At 41.7% G+C, this 23,335-nt stretch overlaps 3 protein-coding genes across 3 annotated transcripts; all 3 read right to left on the bottom strand.

Moving 5' to 3' along the window:
- Positions 1-177: 177 nt before the first annotated feature.
- LOC136423938 (neuronal acetylcholine receptor subunit alpha-5-like) lies at positions 178-6,256 on the bottom strand. Its single transcript, XM_066412338.1, has 6 exons — positions 5,835-6,256; positions 4,655-4,852; positions 2,404-2,516; positions 1,740-1,784; positions 1,504-1,613; positions 178-394 (listed from the first exon to the last, which is right to left on the bottom strand). The coding sequence occupies exons 1-6, from the start codon at positions 6,034-6,036 to the stop codon at positions 178-180; spliced, it is 885 nt and encodes a 294-aa protein (XP_066268435.1). The 5' UTR covers positions 6,037-6,256.
- Positions 6,257-7,217: 961 nt separating this feature from the next.
- On the bottom strand, positions 7,218-14,472 carry LOC136423937 (low-density lipoprotein receptor-related protein 2-like). Its single transcript, XM_066412337.1, has 6 exons — positions 14,400-14,472; positions 13,192-13,360; positions 12,295-12,404; positions 8,981-9,370; positions 8,097-8,213; positions 7,218-7,623 (listed from the first exon to the last, which is right to left on the bottom strand). The coding sequence occupies exons 1-6, from the start codon at positions 14,470-14,472 to the stop codon at positions 7,289-7,291; spliced, it is 1,194 nt and encodes a 397-aa protein (XP_066268434.1). The 3' UTR covers positions 7,218-7,288.
- A 6,198-nt stretch (positions 14,473-20,670) lies between these two features.
- On the bottom strand, positions 20,671-22,617 carry LOC136423936 (fucolectin-1-like). The gene is made up of 2 exons (XM_066412336.1): positions 22,415-22,617; positions 20,671-20,926 (listed from the first exon to the last, which is right to left on the bottom strand). Exons 1-2 carry the CDS (start codon positions 22,615-22,617, stop codon positions 20,671-20,673), a joined length of 459 nt encoding a protein of 152 aa, XP_066268433.1.
- Positions 22,618-23,335: the final 718 nt, after the last annotated feature.

The raw sequence follows: 23,335 nt of genomic DNA, 5'->3' as shown, positions 1-23,335 counted from the left end.
ATAAGTAACCGATGTAGGTGGCGCTTTTGCGGCGAGAACATAATCCCAAATGTGGCCGAGCTCTAGTCAGAAGCTCTGAAGAAGGTGTCTGACAGACACCGAAACGTCAGCAGGTGAGATTACCTGCTTGTGATAAAAGAAACTCCAAATATCCTATGTTCTACCAACCTGATGAAATTATTTTCGGAAGATATATCTAAACTTACGAATGGTATGCTCAATCGCCGCAGATGCAGAAAAACAGATGTGGCATTCGGTGGTGTCCACTGGGAACAGGAAGGGGTCTGCATCACAGACGGTGGTTGTCAGAGTTTCAACACTCCACTCTACCTGCCCATCTTTGGAGAGTCGGACCGGTACGTCTGTTTCTAGGCCTTGGTAGCCAGGGTTGGAACTGAAAGATTACAAACGATTCTCATCATTTATTTTCGTTTAAACCCTTGTAGTGGAGAGTTTTCATTGAGAGATATGCTGACTAAGCTATGGGAGAGAGAGAGAGAGAGAGAGAGAGAGAGAGAGAGAGAGAGAGAGAGAGAGAGAGAGAGAGAGAGAGAGAGAGAGAGAGAGAGAGAGAAAGAGAAAGGGAGAGAAAGGGAGAGAAAGGGAGAGAGAAAGGGAGAGAGAAAGGGAGAGAGAAAGAGAGAGAGCTAGAGAGAGGGAGTGTGTGTGTGTCAAGTGAGAGAATACTAGTATAGGGCAGCAAGTGTCCTTGCTGTACAGTCTCATGAAAGGTGTGTTACTGTACGTCTGTTTCTAGGCCTTGGTAACCAGGGTTGGAACTGAAAGATTACACACGAGTCTCATCATTTATTCTCGTTTAAACCCTTGTAGTGGGGCCGGGTGTCCCTGTGGTGTAGTGGTCTGCGCTTCTGTCTCTCACCACATCTGGTTCAAATTACTTGGTCCAGAAGAACTGGGATTCAAGCCCCAGGTAGGACACCTCTGGACAAGGGGCGCATGTAGTCATACCAAATACTTTTTAAAAATGGTACATACTTCTGAAACAGTATAGAAGTTAAACACACTTCACTCCCAGTGGACTAGCCCCCTGATACAGTGATTGCACCACAGTGTGGCCCAGGGCTATGAAACGGAGATTGGCACCGCCCTATACATCAATAATGGTGTGGGAGGATTTTAACTTAAACTTAAACCCTTGTAGTGTCTAGTGACAGCATATTAGTATCCTTGTGTCCTTGCTTTACAGGCTCATGAAAGGTTTGTTACAGGCAGTGGTTGCTAGCCCTTCCCTGTTAACGTCCTTGAACACGGGACCCCTAATTTTGTGACGTCTGTGCAGATCCAACCGTGATGTCCTGAAGCAGACTTGAACAAATACAAACCGATACCACAAACAAAAGTATAAACAAATACATGTGCATTCAAAAACGAACAAAAATGTTACTACTTATGTATTAGATGATGATGAAGAAGATGATGATGATTATGATTTTAACTAGATCATTAATCTGCATTGGTTTGGTTAAAGATCTTTCCACCTACTTTCTTTTCAAGTTAAGTGGCGGAGTCCAGACATTGTAGGCGGGAATGCTGATGCTCTCAATGCCTTCGTAGTAACCTGGGAACCATTTCAAGCGTTTGTCCAACCATGTCTGAAGAGAAGAGAATTGTTCAACACGCCCGTCACAATGGGGGAAATTTTCACACACTTTAAGAACGTTTTTATATTATAAATTTGCCAAACAAACAATAAAGGTTCCATAGATTAACGAACTTACAAAATGGATGGTAACGGCAGCCACAAGCTGTTCTTTCTTTTCCTCCTGAAATGAGAGCAAACAAGGATACGCCAAAAATAATTACTCAAGAAACTGGATAAAATTTTGAAACAGTCAGACGTTCAAGACAGCATCCGCTATCTTTCGACAGTGACTAAGGAAATACCTGGCAGAACCAGGTTTTATACCAAAACTCTGCACACATATGTTAATGAAGTGAATGCAATTTCAGATGGTTCAATAGAACAAAAAGTGAAGACAAGGTATCTTTTATCTCCATGAAAAATGTTTTGGGTTTGTCTGTGTGTGTGTTTGTCTGTTTGTTTGTTTGTTTGTGTTTCCGCACTACTGTCGTCAGCATAACTCAGGAAACTCTTGATGGATTACGATGATATGTGGTATGTGGGCAGGTGTTGTGAAGCCGAAGTTCAAGGTCGATTTTGGGCCTCCTGGTATGTGACCTTGGTACTGCAACAGAACTTCCATTTTTGTATCTTTTGACCTGGACGTGCTATGGTCTTGCTTTTTGGGCGGCTGATAGCTTGTGATGTACTAAAGAAGTAATGTAAGTTTGGGCCCTTGAGCACCTTGCTCTGGTTTATTTGGTGTTGTTTCCTTGGAAACGATAGAATACTATAAGTTTGTCAAAGAGAGCAGAACTTACCATGTCGATGATTTGTTCCAAGAATCCAGCGAAGCTTATGGTCACATTCGTAGGTGCCACGTTTGCACTATACGACAGGAATAGGTCCTTCAGTAGCCTATGGTTATAGTTGTCTTTGTGTAACAATAAGAAAAATCATGAACAAATGTTAAAGTATTTAGACTATAATAGTCACATGCTATATTGTTACCAATTGTCTGTCCGTCCTTCCATGTTACATGTACTTGCAATTAGCCCACGGGCAAGAACTTGCAATAAAACTTATGTCTTCATTCAGCTGTTTGCTTTTGCGTCAAAAGAGACGGACAAGTCGGGTCTGATATACGATATTAGTAATAAAAGAAATGAAACGATGAGTAAAAATGTCTTGGTAGGTCTTCTTTACATGTAACCCTAACTGAAGTATTTTGGTCTCCTTTACATACTCTTACTCTTAGACTATAAGAGTTCATTTGCCATCTTTCAGCTGCTTATTTTCTAATAAAAAACACAGCAAAAAAAGGATACTGGTAGACACTACTCATTTTTTTTTTTTTTTTCATTTATACAGGGGAAATACAACTCAGGCTGTGAAGCCTGTTTTTCAGGTATCCCTGATATTATATATAAAAAAAAAAACACAACTACGACATAGTACACCGTAACAATAATTAGTAGACACTACTAATAATAATTTGATATACACTATTGATAGCAATACTATATGTAATGCGTCGATGAAGATTAGACATCCAGGTAATAAGATACGCCAAAAAAGCAATTACTCAAACAACTGGATATGATTTTGGAAACGGTCAGACGTTTCAAGTAGCATCCACTACTTTTCGTCAGTGACTGTGAGCAAGATCAGTTGAACAGCAGGTTTATAACCACGAACTATGAATTGATATGCAAATTAGGAGAAGACAAATTTTTAGACAGTCCAATAGAAAGCAAATTAGACAACTCAAGACAAGGTTGAAGTAAAAGGGGACAATAGCTCCTATTGTTTTAATATAGGAGCTAAAGCTGGTTTGCCCCCAAGGCTATGTCCCAAGTGCCAGACAATTTCACCCTTAGCCCTCCTTTCCTGTTGAGGGTTGGATTGTATATCCTCTCATATATTGCCTCCCTTACTCCACGTTCGAACCAGCGGGGTTCGCGGTCAAGGATATCAGTGGATTCGAGATTGAACGAGTGCCCCTGGTTGTGTTTTAGGTGGTGGAAAATGGCCGAGGAGTAGCGGTTAGCGCAATGTTCTTTGTACCTTTCATTAAGTGATCGGCTGGTCTCTCCGATATAAGTGTTGTTGCAGTTGGGTTTTTCACATTTGAGTCTGTAGATGACATCGGCCTTGCTGCCTTTGCGGGGTCGGTCTTTAGGATGTACCAGTCTTTGTCTGAGAGTTGATTGAGGTTTGAAGTTGGTCGCAATGTTGAAGTTTTGGAAGATCCGTCGGAGTTTTTCGGACACTCCTTGTACATATGGAATAGTGATGTTGGCCTTGTTTCTGTTGGTCAACGGTGTACACTTAGGCGTTTTCTTGGACTGGTCAGACGGTTTGAGGGCTTTGTTGAAAGTCCATCTTTGGTAGCCACATTTGCTCAGGGCACCTCGGAGGTGTCTATGTTCGTCTGTTTTGGCCGTGTCAGAGGTGATGATGTTGTCTGCCCGATGAAAGAGCGTTTTTATAACTGCCAGTTTGTGTTCCAAAGGGTGGTGAGAATCAAAGGCCAAATACTGATCGGTATGGGTCGGCTTCCTGTATACTTCGAACTGGAGGCGACTTACTTCAACCTTGTCTTGAGTTGTCTAATTTGCTTTCTATTGGACTGTCTAAAAATTTGTCTTCTCCTAATTTGCATATCAATTCATAGTTCGTGGTTATAAACCTGCTGTTCAACTGATCTTGCTCACAGTCACTGACGAAAAGTAGTGGATGCTACTTGGAAAGTCTGACCGTTTCCAAAATCATATCCAGTTGTTTGAGTAATTGCTTTTTTGGCGTACTATATGTAATGCTTCGCAAGTACAAATAAATGGAAAATGTCCACAGGAGTCGAATTTACCCGCTCTAAAGCCCCCCTCTCACTGGACCCGCGGCACGCTGGCGGCGTCGCCGCGACCCATCGAAGTGACAAAGCACTCACGAATTTCATCGATGTGTGTTTTGTTGCCTTTTGGTCATACGTTTTGAATGATATTCCCATGATAAAGTCAAGGGTAACACAAATCCAGTTTAGGTCCAGTGAGAGGGGGGCTTAACAATCACCTGTACAAATGGGTTTGTCGAATTCCCAGATGCCAGATTTGGGTCCTTCCAAGCATCTCACTTCCCTGGGAGAGCCGGCTTCGAGGATGTATCCTTCTTGACAAGTATAAGTGACCCTCTCCCCTATGGTGTAGAACCTCTTGTTTGGGCGTCTGTCGCCGTATATCGGAGGACCTCTGTCCCAGCATGTTTTGACATCTGTGTGATGGTGAATTTTAGAATTAGCAACCGCCAAATGAAATGGCACCACTCTCATGTTTGAAATTGGCGTCGTGTGGCGCAAGTGGTAGAGCGCGCGGCTGTCAAACAATGGGACCCGGGATCTAATCCCAGGTTGTGCCCAGAGACATGTCCAAACTTGCGCCCCGACGTTGTGCCCTTGGGAAAGGCACTTCACACGACTTTCCTCACTTCACTCAGGTGTAAATGAGTACCTAGCTCATCTAGGGTTAGGGACTTCCCTTTGGATAGGACGTTAAATGAAGGTCCCGTACGCGTGTTGGAGGAAAGTCACACCTTGAGCACGTAAAAGAACCCACCACATCTTTCGAAAAAAGAGTAGGAGTGGATCAAAAACATTCCGGCCTAAATGGGGTAGGGAATTTCCCGAGCAGCCTTCGTAACCCCTGCTTCTCCTAATGGGTCAGTGAAGTCATGCTTGTCTCGAGCATTGATGTTTCTGACCTAGGGCGAAGAGATGCTGCTACAGTAAGAATTAGTTCAGTGCTTTGATGAGTGGCCCCCTACGGCCTTGCACTGGGCGAGTTCGTTAAAAAAAATTACATTGGGGGCAGCTTGATTTCTTGTTGTGCTGACTGGCTAATCTAGTCAGTATAAACTGAACGCCTAAATGATGATTGGCTGTTTCACAAGAGCGCTCTGTCCTGCTTTTACGTAACCAATCGGAGGAGAGAAAAGGGTCTATTAGCGAGTGCTATTTTAAGTTGACCTCTGACCTCTCCCGCTCAATTTTAAGTTCATCGTATGTGATTATTCAATTTACTGTCTAACCATTGTTTAAGTTTTGTTCCTGCATTCGATTTAAATGCACTTAATGTAGGCGGACTCCAGGAAAAAATGTGTGAAATTTGTAAAAATTACACTTATGGAGACCTTAATAAAACAAACCAAAAAAACAAAAAACAAGTGCGGCACCAATCTTTCGTAGTTTAAAACTTACTACATGGAATGATGTCACATTCCTCTTGTCTGCCGTCTTCGGTGATACAGAATGGGCGCTGGAGACCTGACGGGTTGCGGCAGTAGTCCAGGTCAAGGTTAGCCCAGGTGTACGTCTTCGAGAAGTAATTATTCCGGGTATCTGACCATTCAATACACTTTTCCCCGGACGCAGTCGTATTCCATTCCCCACGGTAGTTCATGCCAGTGCCATGGTAGCAAACTAAGGAAGACCATACGCCAAAAATAGTTACTCAAGCAACTGGATAAAATTTTGAAACGGTCAGACGTTTCAGACAGTATCCACTGTCTTTCATCAGTGACTGATGATAAGGATTGAAAAACAGATTTATACCAAAACTCTTAATAGATATGTTAATGATGTTGACAATCTAGGATGTCTTGACGTAGTCTTCAAAAGAAGGTTAATTCAAGACAAGGTTTATGCTTATAGTTCAATCAGCTGCTGTTGTTTTAGTACAGTAACTAAATGTTGTTCGTCCGGGGGTGTGGTGTGGTGGGTAGTGCATTCCCAAGTGCCTGAAAGTTCAACGCGTAGACCCCCTTTCCTGTTGAGGGCGGGATTGTACATCTTCTCATATATTGCTTCTCTAAAATGTATCAAGGAATACCATTTATTTAAGGTATATATTGTGATCTATACAGGGAATGATGTGCTCCAAAAAACGGTGATTCACATCTTGGCAAAAAATAAATGTGTGCAAAGCCTGTCACACACATTTAAAGTATCAGACATTATCGGACTACCTTCTAGAGCTGACCTAAAATCGTTGATGAATGTTAGACACCCAGGTGATAAGATACGCCAAAAATAGTTACTCAAGCAACTGGATAACATTTTGAAACAGTCAGTTTGTTTCAAAATTGTATCCAGTTGCTTGAGTAATTATTTTCGGCTGACCTACAATCCACTTTTAATTACGTTATTTATTACGTCTTTATTATGTATGAATTATACGAATACAGAGAAACAACACATGCTTATGTCGTAATCGTTCCAAGAGCGGTTGGATGATAGAGTGTGTTTTTCTTTAAAGCTTTACCTTCGTTGCCCTTCTCAGTTGGGTCGGGGGTAAAGCATTCAATGTGTGGCAACAAGTCACAAGATGGCAACAGGTCTTTTATCCAGTTGTCCTTCACATCAAAAAGCACCTCTTCACACCAAGAACGGCATGGTACCATTGGTTTACCCCTTAGAAAAGCAGATAGCAAATATGAAAACATGTGTCAGTATCTAGACTACAATAGTCACATGCTATTTTGTTCCCCATTGTCTGTCCCTCCTTTCATGTTACATGTACGTGCAATTAGCCTACGGGCAAGGACTTGCAATAAACTTTCATTGTCAAGTTACCAAAAATTAACCACATTCTAAAGAATAACAAGATCAGAAAAAGCGTTTAGTTTATACTCCATGAACATTTCATTCAAAACTCACGTGCATGACGTTATTGCGTCTGGCGTTGTTTCATCTGCCGTTGTTTTGTCTGAAGTTTTGTCTGGCGTTTTTTCTGCCGTTGTGTCGTCTGTGTTTGCAGCAGACAGAAGTGAAGGGCAGTTCGGGTCGGCGAGAAGACACCGAGGGAAAATGATAGTAGATGTGAATTCTGCGAGTTCTGGATGGTATTCCCCTGGGATGCTGAGTGAGCTGTTTAACAGGTCAACAACCGAAGAGTTCTTTATCTCGTCAAACGTCCTATGACCCAACAGATTTGGTAGTATAGCAAGTCTATCGTCCTGCTGAAAGAACTCTGGAATTGGAACGCAATCTGAAACGAACAACGTATAACGTTATGCAGCAAATACATTAGTTATGGATGTTCTTAAACTAGAAAAAAATCTGATACATTTCTAACTAGAGTTTCACGATCTCACACCTTCGCCAAATGATGTTAACCTTTTTGACTGTCGTATTATAAATGTTTCTTATTGTTAATGCAAATAAGGTCATTTGCTAGCCAAGTAACATAAATTGTTGAAAATATGAATTGTTATCCTAGCAAAGGCAGCTATTGCATACGCACGCACACATATGTATTATATAAATGTATATATTTACAATTTGAAGATAAAGATTATTGGGAAATCTAACGTAAAATCCCAATATCGCAAAGATGTGCGGCAAAGAAAATATGGTTTTATCTTCAATCATTTTTCTCACAGCCAAGTGCATGTTAGTTAGTTTATTGAAATAAATAGATCGGTTATCTATTAATATATTATTATATTAATAACATCTTACCACAGCCGTCCTCATCACTGTTGTCCGAACAGTCCTGGTTCCCATCACAACGCTTCCATGATTCGAAGCAGGTATATTTGTGTCCACAGTGATGGAATCCAAGAGGACAAACGACATCTGTGAAGGTCAAGAAATCGTTCACAAAGTTATGATATTAAATGTCTGTTTTTGGCAAAAGATTGACGTCGTATTTCGCAAAAATAGATACTTAAAGGTATGGTTGAAGGGTGGCTGAGGAATTTTGGGATGTTTTTGAAAAAAAAACACCTTTCTTAAGCTTTATAAGCCTTCCTCGACCTTAATTTGTTTCAGGTAGTACCTTATAGCAAGGTGATAATTTATACTAATCATTATGATGTCATGATTACGTCATCAAGATTTATAAGGCCACGTCCCTTTTTTTGAAATAAAAAACGCTCTCATTGGCTTGTGCTTCGATGTTCACCGATATAACTTTGCAGGAATGTACATGATAGTAATACTTAAAGAATGATGCGTGTCAACGCGAATATTTTGAAATATCGATTTTTGCCGAATTTTTTCTGTCTGATAACATACTATAATTGCACGCTTAAACATTTTTATACTCAAGCTGTTGTCTGAAACACTCCGTCGAAACGGACTTGAGACAAGACCGGCACATGGATTTAGTAGATTAGCTGTACAGTTTCAAACACTCTGTTAGGTCGCCAAAGGTTGACTCTTACATCATTGAAGTATGTCAACAGCATATATATAAATTCTGACCTGTTTTTATATACGTACTGCATGTAGATCCTAATGTAGAAGCTATTCCTCAATGTATATATTCAACCTTTTAACAACCATGCGTTGTAATTCAATTAAAATCGTTGAAAAAAATTAAAAGAAGATGTGGCGCATACCCCTTGTTAGCTGGCAGATGAAGTTCTGACCAGAGGAACACAACTCTTCAACCCAGCTGTTCTGTAGTCTATCGTAGAGTGCACAGGATTGCTGTCTTTGGCTCTCCACGAGCTCCCCCTGTTTCCAGTTGTTCCAGTCTACATCGGGGTCATGTGGCGTCCCATCTTCCCATCTCCAATCACCTTGCTGCTTGGTCAAGCCAAACCACAAGGGTGTTGTCTGATCAGCGTTGTCCAGTTTTAATAAGAAGTTATCGACGTAGCTGTTCTTCGGCATGGCTAAGGATCCCCACTCGGCCGCACACAACTCCCTGGCCCGGTTGTAGGGACTGCGTACGTAATACACCTTGAAGCATCCGTCCCCGTGTTGGTCATAGCCAGTAGGACAACCTGTGGCATACCGTGTAAGGCATTAAAGGCATCCGGAGCAATTTATGAGGCTTGAAACTTGAATCAAACAACTCAAATTTCTAGTCATTCCAACACATAGTAAGTTTCAATAACACTATACCATTATATATCGACATTAAAGGAGCAAAGATACGATGTCGTTGTGTGGTGAGAACTAATAGAAAATCCAAGCCCTGGCCTGATAACCTGATCCTGACTGTCCATCACAATAAGCGGTTCGACCAATGAGAGAGTGACTGTATGTCCGTCAAATTTTGCATGTTTTAATTTTTCATTTCTACGTTTTGACGGAGGTGGGCGGGGTTATGGTATCGGTCTATTTACACTAGCCGCGTGAAACTAAAAGATCACCATGTAGCTTTGTTTTGTGCCGCTTTTGAGCACTTTGGATAAGAAATCCGCACGCAAATGTGGTAAACAGTGGCATTAAATGTCAATTTCATAAAGATTACAGCAACTAGAATATTTCCAGTTTTCAAGCCTCATAAAATGCTGTGAGTGCCTTTAAGATACGATCACTCTCTGGTGTCTAAATTGTGGATTGAGGGCTGATTATTGAGTGGTACCAATACATAAAATACTCGTTTTGCATCTGTTTCTGCGCTCTTTTTAAATGACCAAAGTATGAAATAATGATGAACATGTGCTAATATGGGGAAGTGAATGTCAATTTCATATAGATTGCTTTATCCAGAACATTTCCAGTTTTACCCCCTGAAATCAGTTAGGGCACCTTCGATATACTGGTATACGACTTCACTTCAATAAGCCCATTCATTTTATTTACGTATTCATCTTAAAATACATGGGTAGCCTCTTCGGCCAAAAAAGCTAATTTCCAAGAGAGCCCATAGGGGCACAGATAATAAATAAAGGTAATAACACGATATAATGATTAAACGAAGGAATACATACAGGCACAAATCGATTCGTCAAACAATAACACTGAAATCCTTAAACGAAAATTAAACAAACAAATGGTCTAGGGAGGTCTGAGGTCAATTTTTCATAAATTAAACATTAGGAAATGTAAAAACAGAGAAGTACCATAAGAGCAATATATGATATATTATTAGATAAAAATTGATGGACAAAAGTAACTAAACAAATTTTACCATTTCTGGTATATAAGCCCATTTCATACCTGAGATTGTTAAAAAAATCGCACAATGATATATCATGTTATAATGTTATCCCATATCACGAACAAATAGATAAAAATGCGATATTAAACGGATCTAGTTTTAGACGATACCTTTTAATTGGGAACAGGTCATTCCGTCTTCAAGCAGTCCCCAGTTATGCTGACAGGCGCAGGTCCTTCCGTTCGGACGAGAAAGACACAAATGATCGCATCCTCCGTTTGTGAAGGAACACGCTACAAAAGAGGTATTAAAGTTAAAAGTTAAAGTCCTTCCCGCACCAAAGGTGCATAAGGCGGCGCCCATCTCCGTTCAGGCAGCCCTGGGCCACACAACTTTGTGCAAGTCACTACAGCAGGGGGCTAGTCCACTGGTAGTGGTGTCTCTTTAACTGCCATACTCCTTCCCAAATGCTGAGTGCTAAGCGGAGAAAGCAGTATGTACCATTTTTAGAGCCTTTGGTATGTCCCGGCCGAGGTTCGAACTCACGACCTACTGTATGTAAAAGGCGAACACTCTAGCCACTAGGCCATTGCACCGGTGCTTGAATGTTTATGGACGGGTTACAAGTCAAGTCAAGTCAAGTCAAAGTTTATTGCACAACGATTGTAACAGGTACAGTGCACGGCAGAATACTACTGGCTACTCATATCAATCTAGTACAAACTACAGAAAGGTTCTATCATATACAATATTGTCAATGGTAGATAATATCAATAAGAGGTACAATAGGTTATACAATGATGTCAATCGAAGATAATATCAACAGGAGATACAATAGGGAGTCGTATATGTCAATTATACAATTACATGATGATGTCTTACACAATTAAGTCACTATTTCGCGATTTCTTTTTGCATAGATGTATAGACATATTGGCATAGATATACAGTATGTGTCGGGACATGACATAAGAACACGAAACGTCTCTATTTTCGACTGAGGTAATTTTACATTTGTTTTGTCCTTAAATGTCTGCATTAACTTAAATCTTTCATCATGATATGTTGGACATTCCCTCAAGAAGTTATATTCGTTTTCGACATTTTCCTTACATGTTACATGTGAAAGCGAATATCTTTATTTTCTAAATAGATGTATAGTGGCATCGTGTGGCGCAATCGGTAGGGTGTTATGCCAAAAACCGAGAGGTCCCGGGTTCGAAACCGTTGCTATGCCCTGATGTTGTGCCCTTGGGAAAGGCACTTTACACGACTTTTCGCATTCCACCCAGGTGTGAATGGGTACCTGACTAATGCTTTGGTCACATTTCCAACCCGGGGCCCGGTCGGGCAGCTTGCGGGAACGAAAAATATGATATAAAAGACAACAAAAGACAAAAAACGTTCAAAATCACTCCTAACTACAAATTGTGTATTTTCTTGATATGCATTTTTTATTTTTCGTTTTCGCCGACACCCCGACCGGGCCCCGGATTGGAAATGTGACCTAAGCATTAGGTTGGGGAAGGTCGTGTTGAGGTCACTTGCTTGCGCCGAATGGCAGCCTCCCAGACCCTTGCGACAGTTCCACAAAGTGCAAGTGTGGAGCAAATATGTATCTGTTGTGTATTACTAAGTATGTGATTGTAAATCCTGCAGCAATTCAGCACTGGCTGCCATTGCACGGGTTGTATCTGATCAATAAACCATTATTATTATCATTATTATTAGATTCATAGCTTTAGTGGCAATATATATATATATTTGTTTGGTGCAGGTAAACAGAGCTCGAGGGGTATATGTATCATTCATCATTACCATTGGTGATCTTTGCAGTCAGTGCAGTGGATGCTGTGGACACGGAAATGTCGAATGGGGATTGAAGACCATCATACAGGATCATCGGAGTCTTCTTAAACTTGGATATCCTAGATATAAGAAGTGAAATATTGTTGGCCAAACATTAAAAAAAAACAATACCGCCATTTTCCATTGATCGAGGCAATGATTTGAGCTTTCTACCACAGACCAAAGTGTTAATGTTATTATTCACACAGTTACAAACGTTGACATTGCCATGGGAGATTTTGGTTACATGAAATGTGTAGCACCTAGGCATTGCGCCTTGTTCTAGAATTGTATTTGCTTATTTAGCACAATGCACATAGCGTTGCTTGTAACTTTCAGTAGAGTAATTCAAATGTACGGTGAAGCGGAAAGAATTGAAAAAGGAAACATTTACTTCGCCCATGACTACCTAGGCCACTAGAGGAAGTGGAGATATACAGACAGCACATGGAGTAATATCTATCAAGAAAGCGTGCGTCATGAGGCGTAATGAATAGAACATCCGACTGTCAAACAAGGGGACCCCAGTTCGATCCGGGCTGCCCCCAGGCATGTCTGAACATGCTCCCGACGTTGTGCCCTTGGGAAAGGCACTTAACACGATTTTCCTCACTTCACTCAGGTGTAAATGAGTACCTAGCTCTTCTAGAGTTAGGGACGTCCCTCGGATAGGACGTTAAATGGAGCCACACCCTGCGCACGTAAAAGAACCCACCACACCTTTCGATAAAGAGTAGGGACATGCCCCGGTGTGCGATGGTCCAAAAACCTCACAGCTTGATTTGACCCGATACATGTCAATAATTGCCGGTTTGTCGGCAGATGGATATACGTGGTCAGGAAAAAGAAGAAAGTCGATTTTCTTACAATCCAACTTGTCGAGTTGTCCTTGTCGAGGAGATCCAGTAGATGTAGTTATAGTCCACCGCGACTCCTAGGATTCTGCTCCCTTCTTCAGAAAAATGTACACGTCTGTTGTTTCCGAAGAGATCCGAACTGTAGATGCTGTAATCATCACAGTAATATAGACGATTGTCTGAATGGAAAGATAAAGAGATGGTCGATTAACTCATCTGACAATACCAAATTAAGTAGAATAAATAGAATAAAAAAAAGGAAGTTAAAGTTTCAGGCAAGTATCAAGATGAAGTTTTCGTCGATGCAGTAGTAGTAATAGGCATCCGTCGGTCTCGTAAGACTATATGAATAGTACAGATACTACACGATGCACTTATTGTTTGTTTTTTCGCTTCGAATGTCTCAGTTTTGGGGTAAGTCTCTTTTTTTACCTTTAACGTGTATCAGCAATATCACCAACTGTTAATAAGTGTTCATTGCCACTGGTGCTAAACGTACGATAAAACTAACAGTATGTTAGTGTTTCTAGGTACTTTTAAAGCGAGATTGCTTTGTGAAGTTTATCAGTCATCAGGTACAAATCGATAAAAGGAGAAAAAAGTGGCGACGGACAGCGGTGTAAAGACTTTCACCGTTCTATATATAGCCCGGGACTGCATTGTGGACATTGTCAAACACAATATACAAAATTGCCAAATATAGAGATTAATTTGGAGAATACTTACAATTTTCAAAATGAACATGTTTATCCTCCCTTACTTCAGAAGTGTAATATGCAAATATATACATTTCAATTTTCTTGGTGGCATCGTGTGGGGCAATCGGTAGGGTGTTTCGCCCACAACCAAGAGGAACCGGGTTCGAAACCACCGACATGACCCGATGTTGTACCCTTGGGAAAGGCACTTTACACGACTTTCCTCACTTCACTTAGGTGTAAATGAGTACCTAGCTTCGGTTAGGGACGTCCCTTGGATAGAACGTTAAATGCCGAGGTCCCGTGTTCGAGGATAGCCACACCTCGAGCACGTTAAAGAACCCACCGCACTTATCGAAAAGAGTAGGGTCCTTCCCGGTGTGAGTGGTTCAAAACCTACAGTCCTATGGCCGCACATGGGTTCGCCCTTAGTAATAGCCTATGGCTAGTTGGGCAACCCTGGCATGTACATGCTGAACCAATAAATGAATAAGATTTTCTTGAGAACCTGACGTCTTACCATTGTAGTCTATGGTGACCATATGAGGGTCAGTCAGGTTGCTGATGATGGTCGAGTGGTTAGTGCCATCCATCGCGGCAAGGTCGATTCGTCTCCCAGAAAAGTCCGGCCAGTACATGCGCCTGTACGACGAAATCGAAGAAAACAAGGCATGTTTTCCAACGTCAAATATTGATACTAGAAATGCAGGATTGTTCGCGGTGGTTTTATGTTCGCGGTTTTCGCGGCGTCCGATTCACCGCTAACATTTTTGTCCAATGCTGTAGCAGTATGTGACTATAACGCTGCCATGAACTTAAAAACATCGCAACACCCCATCGTCCTCTTATCGCACACACAGACATACACACAGAAACACACACACACACACACACACACACACACACACATATGTACACACACACAGACACACACGCACACATAAACACACACATAAACACATACACACACATTCACACACATAGACACACACACATACATACATACATACACACACATTCACACATACACACACACACACACATATTCACACACACACACATTCACAACACACACACACACATACACGCACGCACACACATACACACACATACAGACACACACGTGTTAACACATACACACATACACATACGCACACATACAGAGACATGCACACACACGCATACACACACACACACACACACACACACACACACACACACACACACTACAATTGTCTTAAGGACAAGTTTGAAGTTCGTTTGTTTTAACAGTGTCACATTAAGAACCACTACTCTACGTGGATGCCACTTACATAATAATGAAACCAAGTTAAGCTTAAATCACCCATTTGCAGAGTCCAAGACGAGCCCAATTGGTCGCCCGATAGTTGGTGACGCCAGGAGTATCCTGGGGAAGTTTCCGTCCTTCCGAACTACTGAAATTGTTCGCTCCCGAAAGTCGGCCCAGTAGATGTTATTCCCTACGTAGTCAACTGCAAGGCCATAGCCAACTGGAGAATAAAACATTTAGTACATCTCAAGCTCTCTTGTATAAACAAAAAGGTAAAAAAAAACGGAAGTTCTGCTGCAGTACCACGATCGCATACCAGGGGCCCCAAAATCGACCTTGACCTTTGAACACCTAAAAACAACCCAAATACCATCGTAATCCATCAAGAGGTTCTTGAGTTGAATTGAGATAGTTGAGTTTTCGACCAAAGACAAAAGTGCTAGTGATTTTCGGTATGTATAAGAAAAATGTAATTATTCACACAGTTACAAACGTTGACAATGTCACGGGAGATGTTGATTACATAAAACATGTAGCACTTACGCATGACGCCTTGTTCTACAATGGTTTCCATCCATTTTCCATTCCGTTCCGCCCGTTTGATGCCTGAACCAGCTGTTGTATCGTTACGGACATGTCGAGTTGTCCAGTACACAACATCAGCCACAGGGTCGTAGTCCAATGAGAAGGGCTCTTCCGGATCTTCGAGATCAAGCGGAGCCCCCTGCCCGGAAGTGACGTCTATTTGGATAATTTGATTCAGATCCTTGTCAGTAACCAACAGGAAGGCGTCACTGCTGACATTGAGGCCGATGACGTCTAATCCAAAACAAGAGACGGTCAGTTCAAACTGCATGGCAATCGCAAAATAGACACATTTTGAATGCTATTGCTTTAGTCATATCTTTCATCCTGTTGTAGCATATTCAATGTCTGCAAAAGTGCACGGTTTAAGCTTCCAATGGGGGTGGAACCAACACGACTCAATGTCCCAACCGATTATACCGCTAGATAGTCTGTACTAATTGGTCATTATAAGTTCAGCGGAAGTAAAATGAACTGATTGTTAAACTGAATTGTATATCCTATATTTTCAAACCAGTATGAGGTTGTGTGTGTGTGTGTGTGTGTGTGTGTGTGTGTGTGTGTGTGTGTGTGTGTGTGTGTGTGTGTGTGTGTGTGTGTGCGAAACGAGTGTACCTGGAAGTTGATATTAACTCTACTTTTAATAATACTGTTATAAATGCCTACGCCCCTGAACCGTCGCCAAAAACCAACACACGATCATTCACATTACAATGAGGCAAAATTCCATTTACCGCAAATCACACCGACATCCTGACTATGATCACAGCTGTGCGTTGCCCATCCGGCAGATGGGCAGTCAAACAGGCTACTTTCGGTTCCTTTGCATCCAACATCATCCATGTAGATGGGTCCCCTTCCTACATTCAACATGGCAGCAAGTAATATTATTGAGAATACATAGCTGAGAAACAGTAACTCTTTCACCCTGCCATCAGCCAGAGAATGAACAAGTCATGATCATTCCTGTACTGTGCCATAAGACTCTATAATGAAAATGCCTGACCCACGGCTGTCCCGTTTTGTTTTGATGTAAATGTGTAAATGTAAATGGTATATATTATGTGAAACTGTATTGATTTTACAATGAACGCTTGTAAAAATCGGAACACAATTCAGGGAGGCATTAGCTAATCCCTGCTCTTGTACGATTTGTGTTGAATTGAATAAACTTGAATTGTCACAATTGGAAAAAGGGGCCCCGTCGGGTAGTATATGGGCTGTACTTTTTGGACTTTCGCTGGCGTGACCCATACATACGTGGCCCCGTGGGACACTCTGTTGCTACTGGGCTATTTCAGGTATGGCCGGGCCCCGGGATGTTTAAAACTCAGAGTTAAAATCAACTCGGGACCCGGTAAAAAATAGACTCCTTAAGCAAATCACGTGAACACCGAGAGGTACCCCCGGTATCCGGCAGTGTACCTTGACATATCTATGGCTTCAGGGCCCGACAGAGGTTAATGTGACTAAATCGAATCTTAAAGGGAGATATTATAATCATAATGTAATCCATAGGTTTATGTTTAAATACTTGCTTCAATGACCAAAAAAAAAGAAGATGAAACAGCAGTAGGTATATCATACCTTCGCCAAAAACGGCTGCCTCTACAACTCGATAGGCTGCAGGATAGCCCAACATTCTGCACAGAACATCTGCATCGTTGATTCCAAAACTGTTGTCGCAAACTGTTCCCCATTTATAGCTGTTAGCCGGACGGACTTCCACACGTCCAAGGGATGGGCCAGAACCAGCAGCGAGACGAATTCTGGAATCTAAAGAAATAATTTTTCGTTTGAAAAGGCGATACTGGATTACATCTATCACATAACTATTCAAGTATATTCCTAATGGACTTTTAGATGGTTTTTATGTTTGGAAACATTGTCAATGAAACCAAACTTGTTGTCCCTCCATAGCGATTGCAAAACATTTAGCCTGTGGTGTAGTGGTCTGCGCTTCTGTCTCTCATCTGGTTCAAATTAATTGGACCAGAAGGACTGGGGTTCAAGCCCCAGGTAGGACACCTCTGGACAAGTGGCGCATTGAGTCATACCAAAGACATTATAAAAATGGTACATACTTCTGAAACAGTATGGAAGTTAAACACACTTCACTTGAACTTTGAACTTTTATTGAATCACCACCTTGCAGGCATTTAGCCTGAATTGTGTTGGTGTTTACAAACTTCGTTATCAACAATATTTAAAAATGTTATCCAATTCTGAAAACATACTTAGAATTCATATATAACAATTTTGCTTAAAATTACAAATTACAGACATTAACTATACAATAATTGCACGATGAGTTAGGCAGACGTCATACGAAAGTTGATGCATATGGGATATAGTGCGTTAATTGTGATTCAACATGGCAAGGGCCCTGGGGATAAACGATTGCGAATGTCTGTTGGACCGGCTCAATGGCAGCTTAAAACGGGGAGCCCGACGCAGCTGGTACTGACATTCAGTGGCCGGCTGCAGGAACTGATGGCAAGGATGGGTGGGGTCAGCCACCACCCTTCTGAGTTCTCGTGTTGTCCCCTCTCGTCTCCGGGACTCCAAGGTAGGTAGCTGTTCGTAGGGTATAGAGATGATCCTACAACAGGACCTCTGGACTTTCTCCAGCTCTTCAGCCAGACCGCGGGGTAGACCTCCCCACACCGGTGAGCCGTACTCCAGTACTGGGCGGATGAATGCCTTGTAGATGTCGAGAAGTACGTCTGCTGGTAGCCCGGCTCGTTTCGACAGTCGCAAGTAGTGAAGCCGAGGGCGGACCTTGGACAATATGTAGTCAATGTGTGGGCCCCACGACAGGTCATCACTGACTATCACACCGAGGAGTTTGAATTTCCTCACTCGCTCGACCCTCTCCCCGTTCAGAGTAAGCGGAGGGGGGTTCACTGCCTCCTTGCGACAACTAATGACCATGTCTTTGGTCTTTTTAACGTTAGCTGCCATACTGTAGGATTTTGCCCAAGAGTCAACTTCGTCACTGCCAGTGGACTAGCCCCCTGCTACGGTGAATGCACCAGTGTGGCCCAGGGCTATGAAACGAAGATGGGCACCGCCCTATACATCAATAATGGTCTGGGAGGATTTTAACTTTTAACTTAACATGAATGTGAGGACTACAACTAAGTATAAATACCACATCTTCTTTTAGATTTGCAATTCAATGATCAATGACACAATGGAACATCCCGTCACCACTGCGGAATCATAGTATTTATCAATTATGCAGATTTGGTCTTAATTTGCATAAGTGATATCTATCGATACTCCTTTCCATCGCAGAGATACAGGCAGTTACAGGCAGTGTAAGAGGCGGCAACCTAACATCTGCTTGGAGTCCTTAATTGTTAATAAGGGCATCAGATACAAGGTAGTTTCAAGCAGCTAAACAAAGGACGGCATAAAGCCCAACATCTGCTTGGAGAAAAACGCAGCAGCCCCACAAAAGGTTACGCAAATTGCATCATCCCGCTCATCATAAGAGATGACATGTTAAGCTACATATCAATCCAACAAAGGGACCGCGAGTCATAGCTGCGAATAGTGCTGCGTACCGGTACTGTGTACCGGTACTGTACAGTAAAAATTGATTAGGTACAGGTCCGAAATACCGAATCATGAAGTACCGGTACTGTACCGATATAGATTTACACCGACATGTGCTTATTTTGTGACTGATCTCCTAACCGCATGGCCTCATTCAACACCAATCGTGACCAAAGTGACACCTTGGAACAGCGTAACTAATATGCAACAGATTGGAGTTTGGCGGTAGGAAACATAGTATGTTCTTTGATTAAAGATACTGACAAGTTGTAAACAGTTTATTTATGTTTGTCCATATTGAAGAAGTTCAGAAAAACACATGTAAATGTTTCCAATTGTTCAGGTACAGGTACAGGCCCGGACCTGTACTTAAACCTTTGCACCGCTACCTGTACCCGTACCTGATGTTACGTTTAGGTACGTGCGCAGCACTAGCTACGAACGTACAGACAACCCTATTCACCCTATGCACAGCTGGCAGACCAACGTGTACAAAACGATCATAGGAGATGGCGCAACACATCACCCAATATCTGCTTGGCAAAAACACGACTAGCGCACATCCACAAAAGCTTACGGAATTAATGACATGTTACACAAGCCCGTCAAGATAGGGGTGCTTTTAAGTTAAAATATAACATTACCAATAAAAGCTGTTACGGTGTAAAAAGAAGCGCATCACCACGCGCATCCTAGCTGATGACATGCCAAGTTACATACCAATGTATCAACGGGATCGTGAGTTGTTTTTTTCTTTATTTTTTAAATCTTTTTAATTTGTTTAAATTTATGTATTTTGATTTATTTGTGGAAAGTTTAACATAACAGGTGACTATCACCTTTGCAATATGTCAACCAAGACCAGACTGTAAGTTTTGGACCATCGCACACCGGGGCTTGCCCCTACTCTTTTTCGAAAGGTGTGGTGGGTTCTTTTACGTGCGCGGGGAATGGCTCTCCCCAAACACGGGACCTCCATTTAACGTCCTATCTGAGGGACGTACTCATTTACACCTGAGTGAAGTTAGGAAAGTCGTGTTAAGTGCCTTTCAGTCGTGTTTAGTGCCTTGTAGCTGCGAATGTGCGCACAACTTTATTTCCAACACTCCTTCAGGAGGTGACCCTTCTTCCCGGAGGCAATAACCAATTTTACATACAGAATATTCATAAAGCTGCTGCATACGTAATCGTTGTAACATACTGAATCTTTTTCCCATGACCTTATCCTAGTTCATGCTTTTCTGTCATATAAATTTCTGCTGCTAATTATAATTCCAAGGGGAAAGAATTATAATGTGTAAACCAGGTTCTAAAAAGTACACATGACGTTACTGATTTACAATTGTTGGAATCATTTAAAGCGAAGCCTACCGAAAAATACTTGGACTTCGCAGAGGGACAGTACTCGGGACGGTCCGGGAAGACTAACGCCCACATAGCGTCCCTCCATCCCGTCACACGCGATGTCAACTGACGGATGGGTCACGTCGATTTGATGATCACCTCCACACATGGGGTTCTTGCTGACCTGGTCGGAATCCCCGATGTGGACGTTGAAGGGGTTGAGTCGTTCCGGACAACAGTCCTGGCGGTTGAAGATGACCACTCTGTAGATGTATGCAAGGCAATGATACATGCGTTTTCGTTCATCTTTTTCGTGTTGCCATGGCAACGGGCTATACAAAAACTGCTAATTTCAGGTTAAACAATGATGTTTCAAGGCGTTGTTGGTACACCACAAAATCCAAGATGGCGGATAGAATCACATCAAATTGCGTCATAATGACGTCATATTATGTCATAACGACACAAAAGTTGTCATGGTATGGTGGCCATACAATAAGTAGTTTAAGAGTTACAGGGGGCAGGTCTCAAAAGCAAGTTGAAAACAGTACATTTTGCTGGGGTCGAAACTGACCCCAGTAGGGCTCAACACAGACCTTTCTCTACAATGTCAACAATATTGTGCCAATCTCCCTTGAAAATTAAAAAAGATGTTTACAAAGTCACGGAGGGAATTTTTTCCGATCAAATATATGTAAATGGCACATCAGAGTTTTCTGTATATTCGGATGAACGTTCTTAAACACCAGATGAAACTTGTTTACTTATTGATTGACACATCCACTGGAGGCAAATTATAGATTAAAATGTGAAGAACATGTCCACATGCATTGGATGTAAAATCAGGTTTAGTACCCTACGAAGGGAAAGTAGAAAAAGATTGAAATAATTTTAAGCAATGTACTGACTATATATTCTCGTACTTTTACCCACGCATTTGATTTATCATTCTAAGAATGTGTTAAAGATTCTTTCTGTGTAAGAGACTTAGCATTTCAATCTGATCCAAATATATGAAAACATATATTTTAATGCATAGAAACACATGATCAATAAGTAAGTATAAAAAAATACAGGCAAGTTAAACCTGTCGTTTTTCTACTTTCTATTCTAGTACATGTATTCGTAATATTACCTAATTTCGTGTGTGTCTTTATGACCTAACATTTAAGTATATCCATTGTTATGACTTAAAGGAGTCCTAAACTCCAGAAGGCGGTGTTATTTTCCACTAGATTACATGTATGTATCAATTAATACATAATCAGCCGACCTTTTACAGAATTTTGCTTGTGGTGAATTTCACAAGGTGCGTTTTTTAAAACAATATGATACTCATTAAACCCGTGCAGACCCATGTATTCCCTATGCGTAAACATACATCATTAATCGTGGATATTTTCGGCATAAATAAGGGTGGTCAAGCACAATAAGAAATAACACATAACAAGACGAGTTTTTCTTTACCCCCATGACATTCTCTTTTTAATCTAACTTTTGTCAGGCCTTGTCAGGCACACTGTATTAGGTCATAGGCTGAGGTTGTTTAATTTGATTAATCAGAAAATAGAGGGTCACCTGGGGAATTCGGTAGAATACTGAATGCTTTTTGATGCGCACGGTACTAGTGGGTACTACATGTATATCGTAAACTGTATAAAATATCAATTTTTACCTCCTAAAATTATCATCTTTTGGAAAATAACTCCCGCCTCTGGAGTTTAGGACTCCTTTAAAGACTATACACCTACTTGACAACCATGAATAGTTGACCAAGATCCACCCGCCAGGTGGGATCAGCTTCATCTTGGGTTTGTGTACAGGAACCGGCCTGGTAGTCGGTATCCGTGTTTCCGTCTACGGCAAGGCTGGCATCCCCGCCCGCCGCCGTGCTTGTTTGGGACGATGTCTTATCCAATGCGACATTGAGACCTGTCCCTGATGAGAGAGCCATCATTAAAGACGACCCAAACAATATTAGGGCCCGAAATTCGGATTTTAAAGTAAATCTATTTAGTCATTTGTATACACGATAAGTTCAAACAACGCTATATCACAATCTATATCGACGTCCATGCTGCAAAAAATATGACCTCGTTGCAATGTGAGAACTCATTGAAAATCACCGCATGTATGCTCGCAAAACAGAAGGGATCATCGTATGGCATGTTTTTGCACAATTTTGATACGCTCAGAGCATGACGTTATTACACAAATGTGCTAGACAGTGTTAGTATGTGTCACTAGAATAAAGATTTCAAAATTTTAAAAATTTCCATTTGTTGGTCCATAATATTGCTTGGGATGCCTTTAAGGCCCGGTTTAGACACGCATTTAAAGGCACACTCAGATTAGGGGATAGCGGAGAGTGGGGCGTGCTGGATCGTCGGGGGTCACCGGTGGAGTGGGCACGGGGAAGCTCGGGCGCGCGTGCGGTGGGTGGCGCGCCGATACACGGGGGCGGGTCTCCCAGGGTAGACATCATTTTCCTGTTAAAATTTCAGACTGACATATGGTCCTTAGATTTTTTTTTAATCAATTCGTAAGAGCCTGATGTTGCCATCGATTTTCGAAGAAAGGCGGCTCAATTGTTACTGCAGCAGCATTTCTTCACCCTAGGTCAGAAATATCAATGCTCGAGACAAGTATTGACTTCGCTGACCCATTAGGAG

Source organism: Branchiostoma lanceolatum, chromosome 18 (assembly GCF_035083965.1).
Source record: "Branchiostoma lanceolatum isolate klBraLanc5 chromosome 18, klBraLanc5.hap2, whole genome shotgun sequence".
Classification (NCBI taxonomy): Eukaryota; Metazoa; Chordata; class Leptocardii; order Amphioxiformes; family Branchiostomatidae; genus Branchiostoma; species Branchiostoma lanceolatum.
Note: the sequence above shows the minus strand (reverse complement) of the source record. Positions and strands in the feature narration are given on the sequence as shown.

Bases quoted from the DNA above. Each gene is read 5' to 3' on its own strand.
- LOC136423938 (XM_066412338.1), bottom strand. From the start codon at position 6,036: ATGAACTACCGTGGGGAATGGAATACGACTGCGTCCGGGGAAAAGTGT. The intron at 4,853-5,834 runs GTAAGTTTTAAA...ACCATCACACAG, and splicing joins ATGTGACATCATTCCATGTA to ATGTCAAAACATGCTGGGAC. The intron at 1,785-2,403 runs GTAAGTTCTGCT...CTCTCATTTCAG, and splicing joins TGGAACAAATCATCGACATG to GAGGAAAAGAAAGAACAGCT.
- LOC136423937 (XM_066412337.1), bottom strand. From the start codon at position 14,472: ATGGATGGCACTAACCACTCGACCATCATCAGCAACCTGACTGACCCT. The intron at 12,405-13,191 runs GTAAGAAAATCG...TCTTATATCTAG, and splicing joins ACAACTCGACAAGTTGGATT to GATATCCAAGTTTAAGAAGA. The intron at 7,624-8,096 runs GTAAGATGTTAT...TGTTCGTTTCAG, and splicing joins CAGTGATGAGGACGGCTGTG to ATTGCGTTCCAATTCCAGAG.
- LOC136423936 (XM_066412336.1), bottom strand. From the start codon at position 22,617: ATGGCTCTCTCATCAGGGACAGGTCTCAATGTCGCATTGGATAAGACA. The intron at 20,927-22,414 runs GTAGGTGTATAG...ATACATCTACAG, and splicing joins CAACTATTCATGGTTGTCAA to AGTGGTCATCTTCAACCGCC.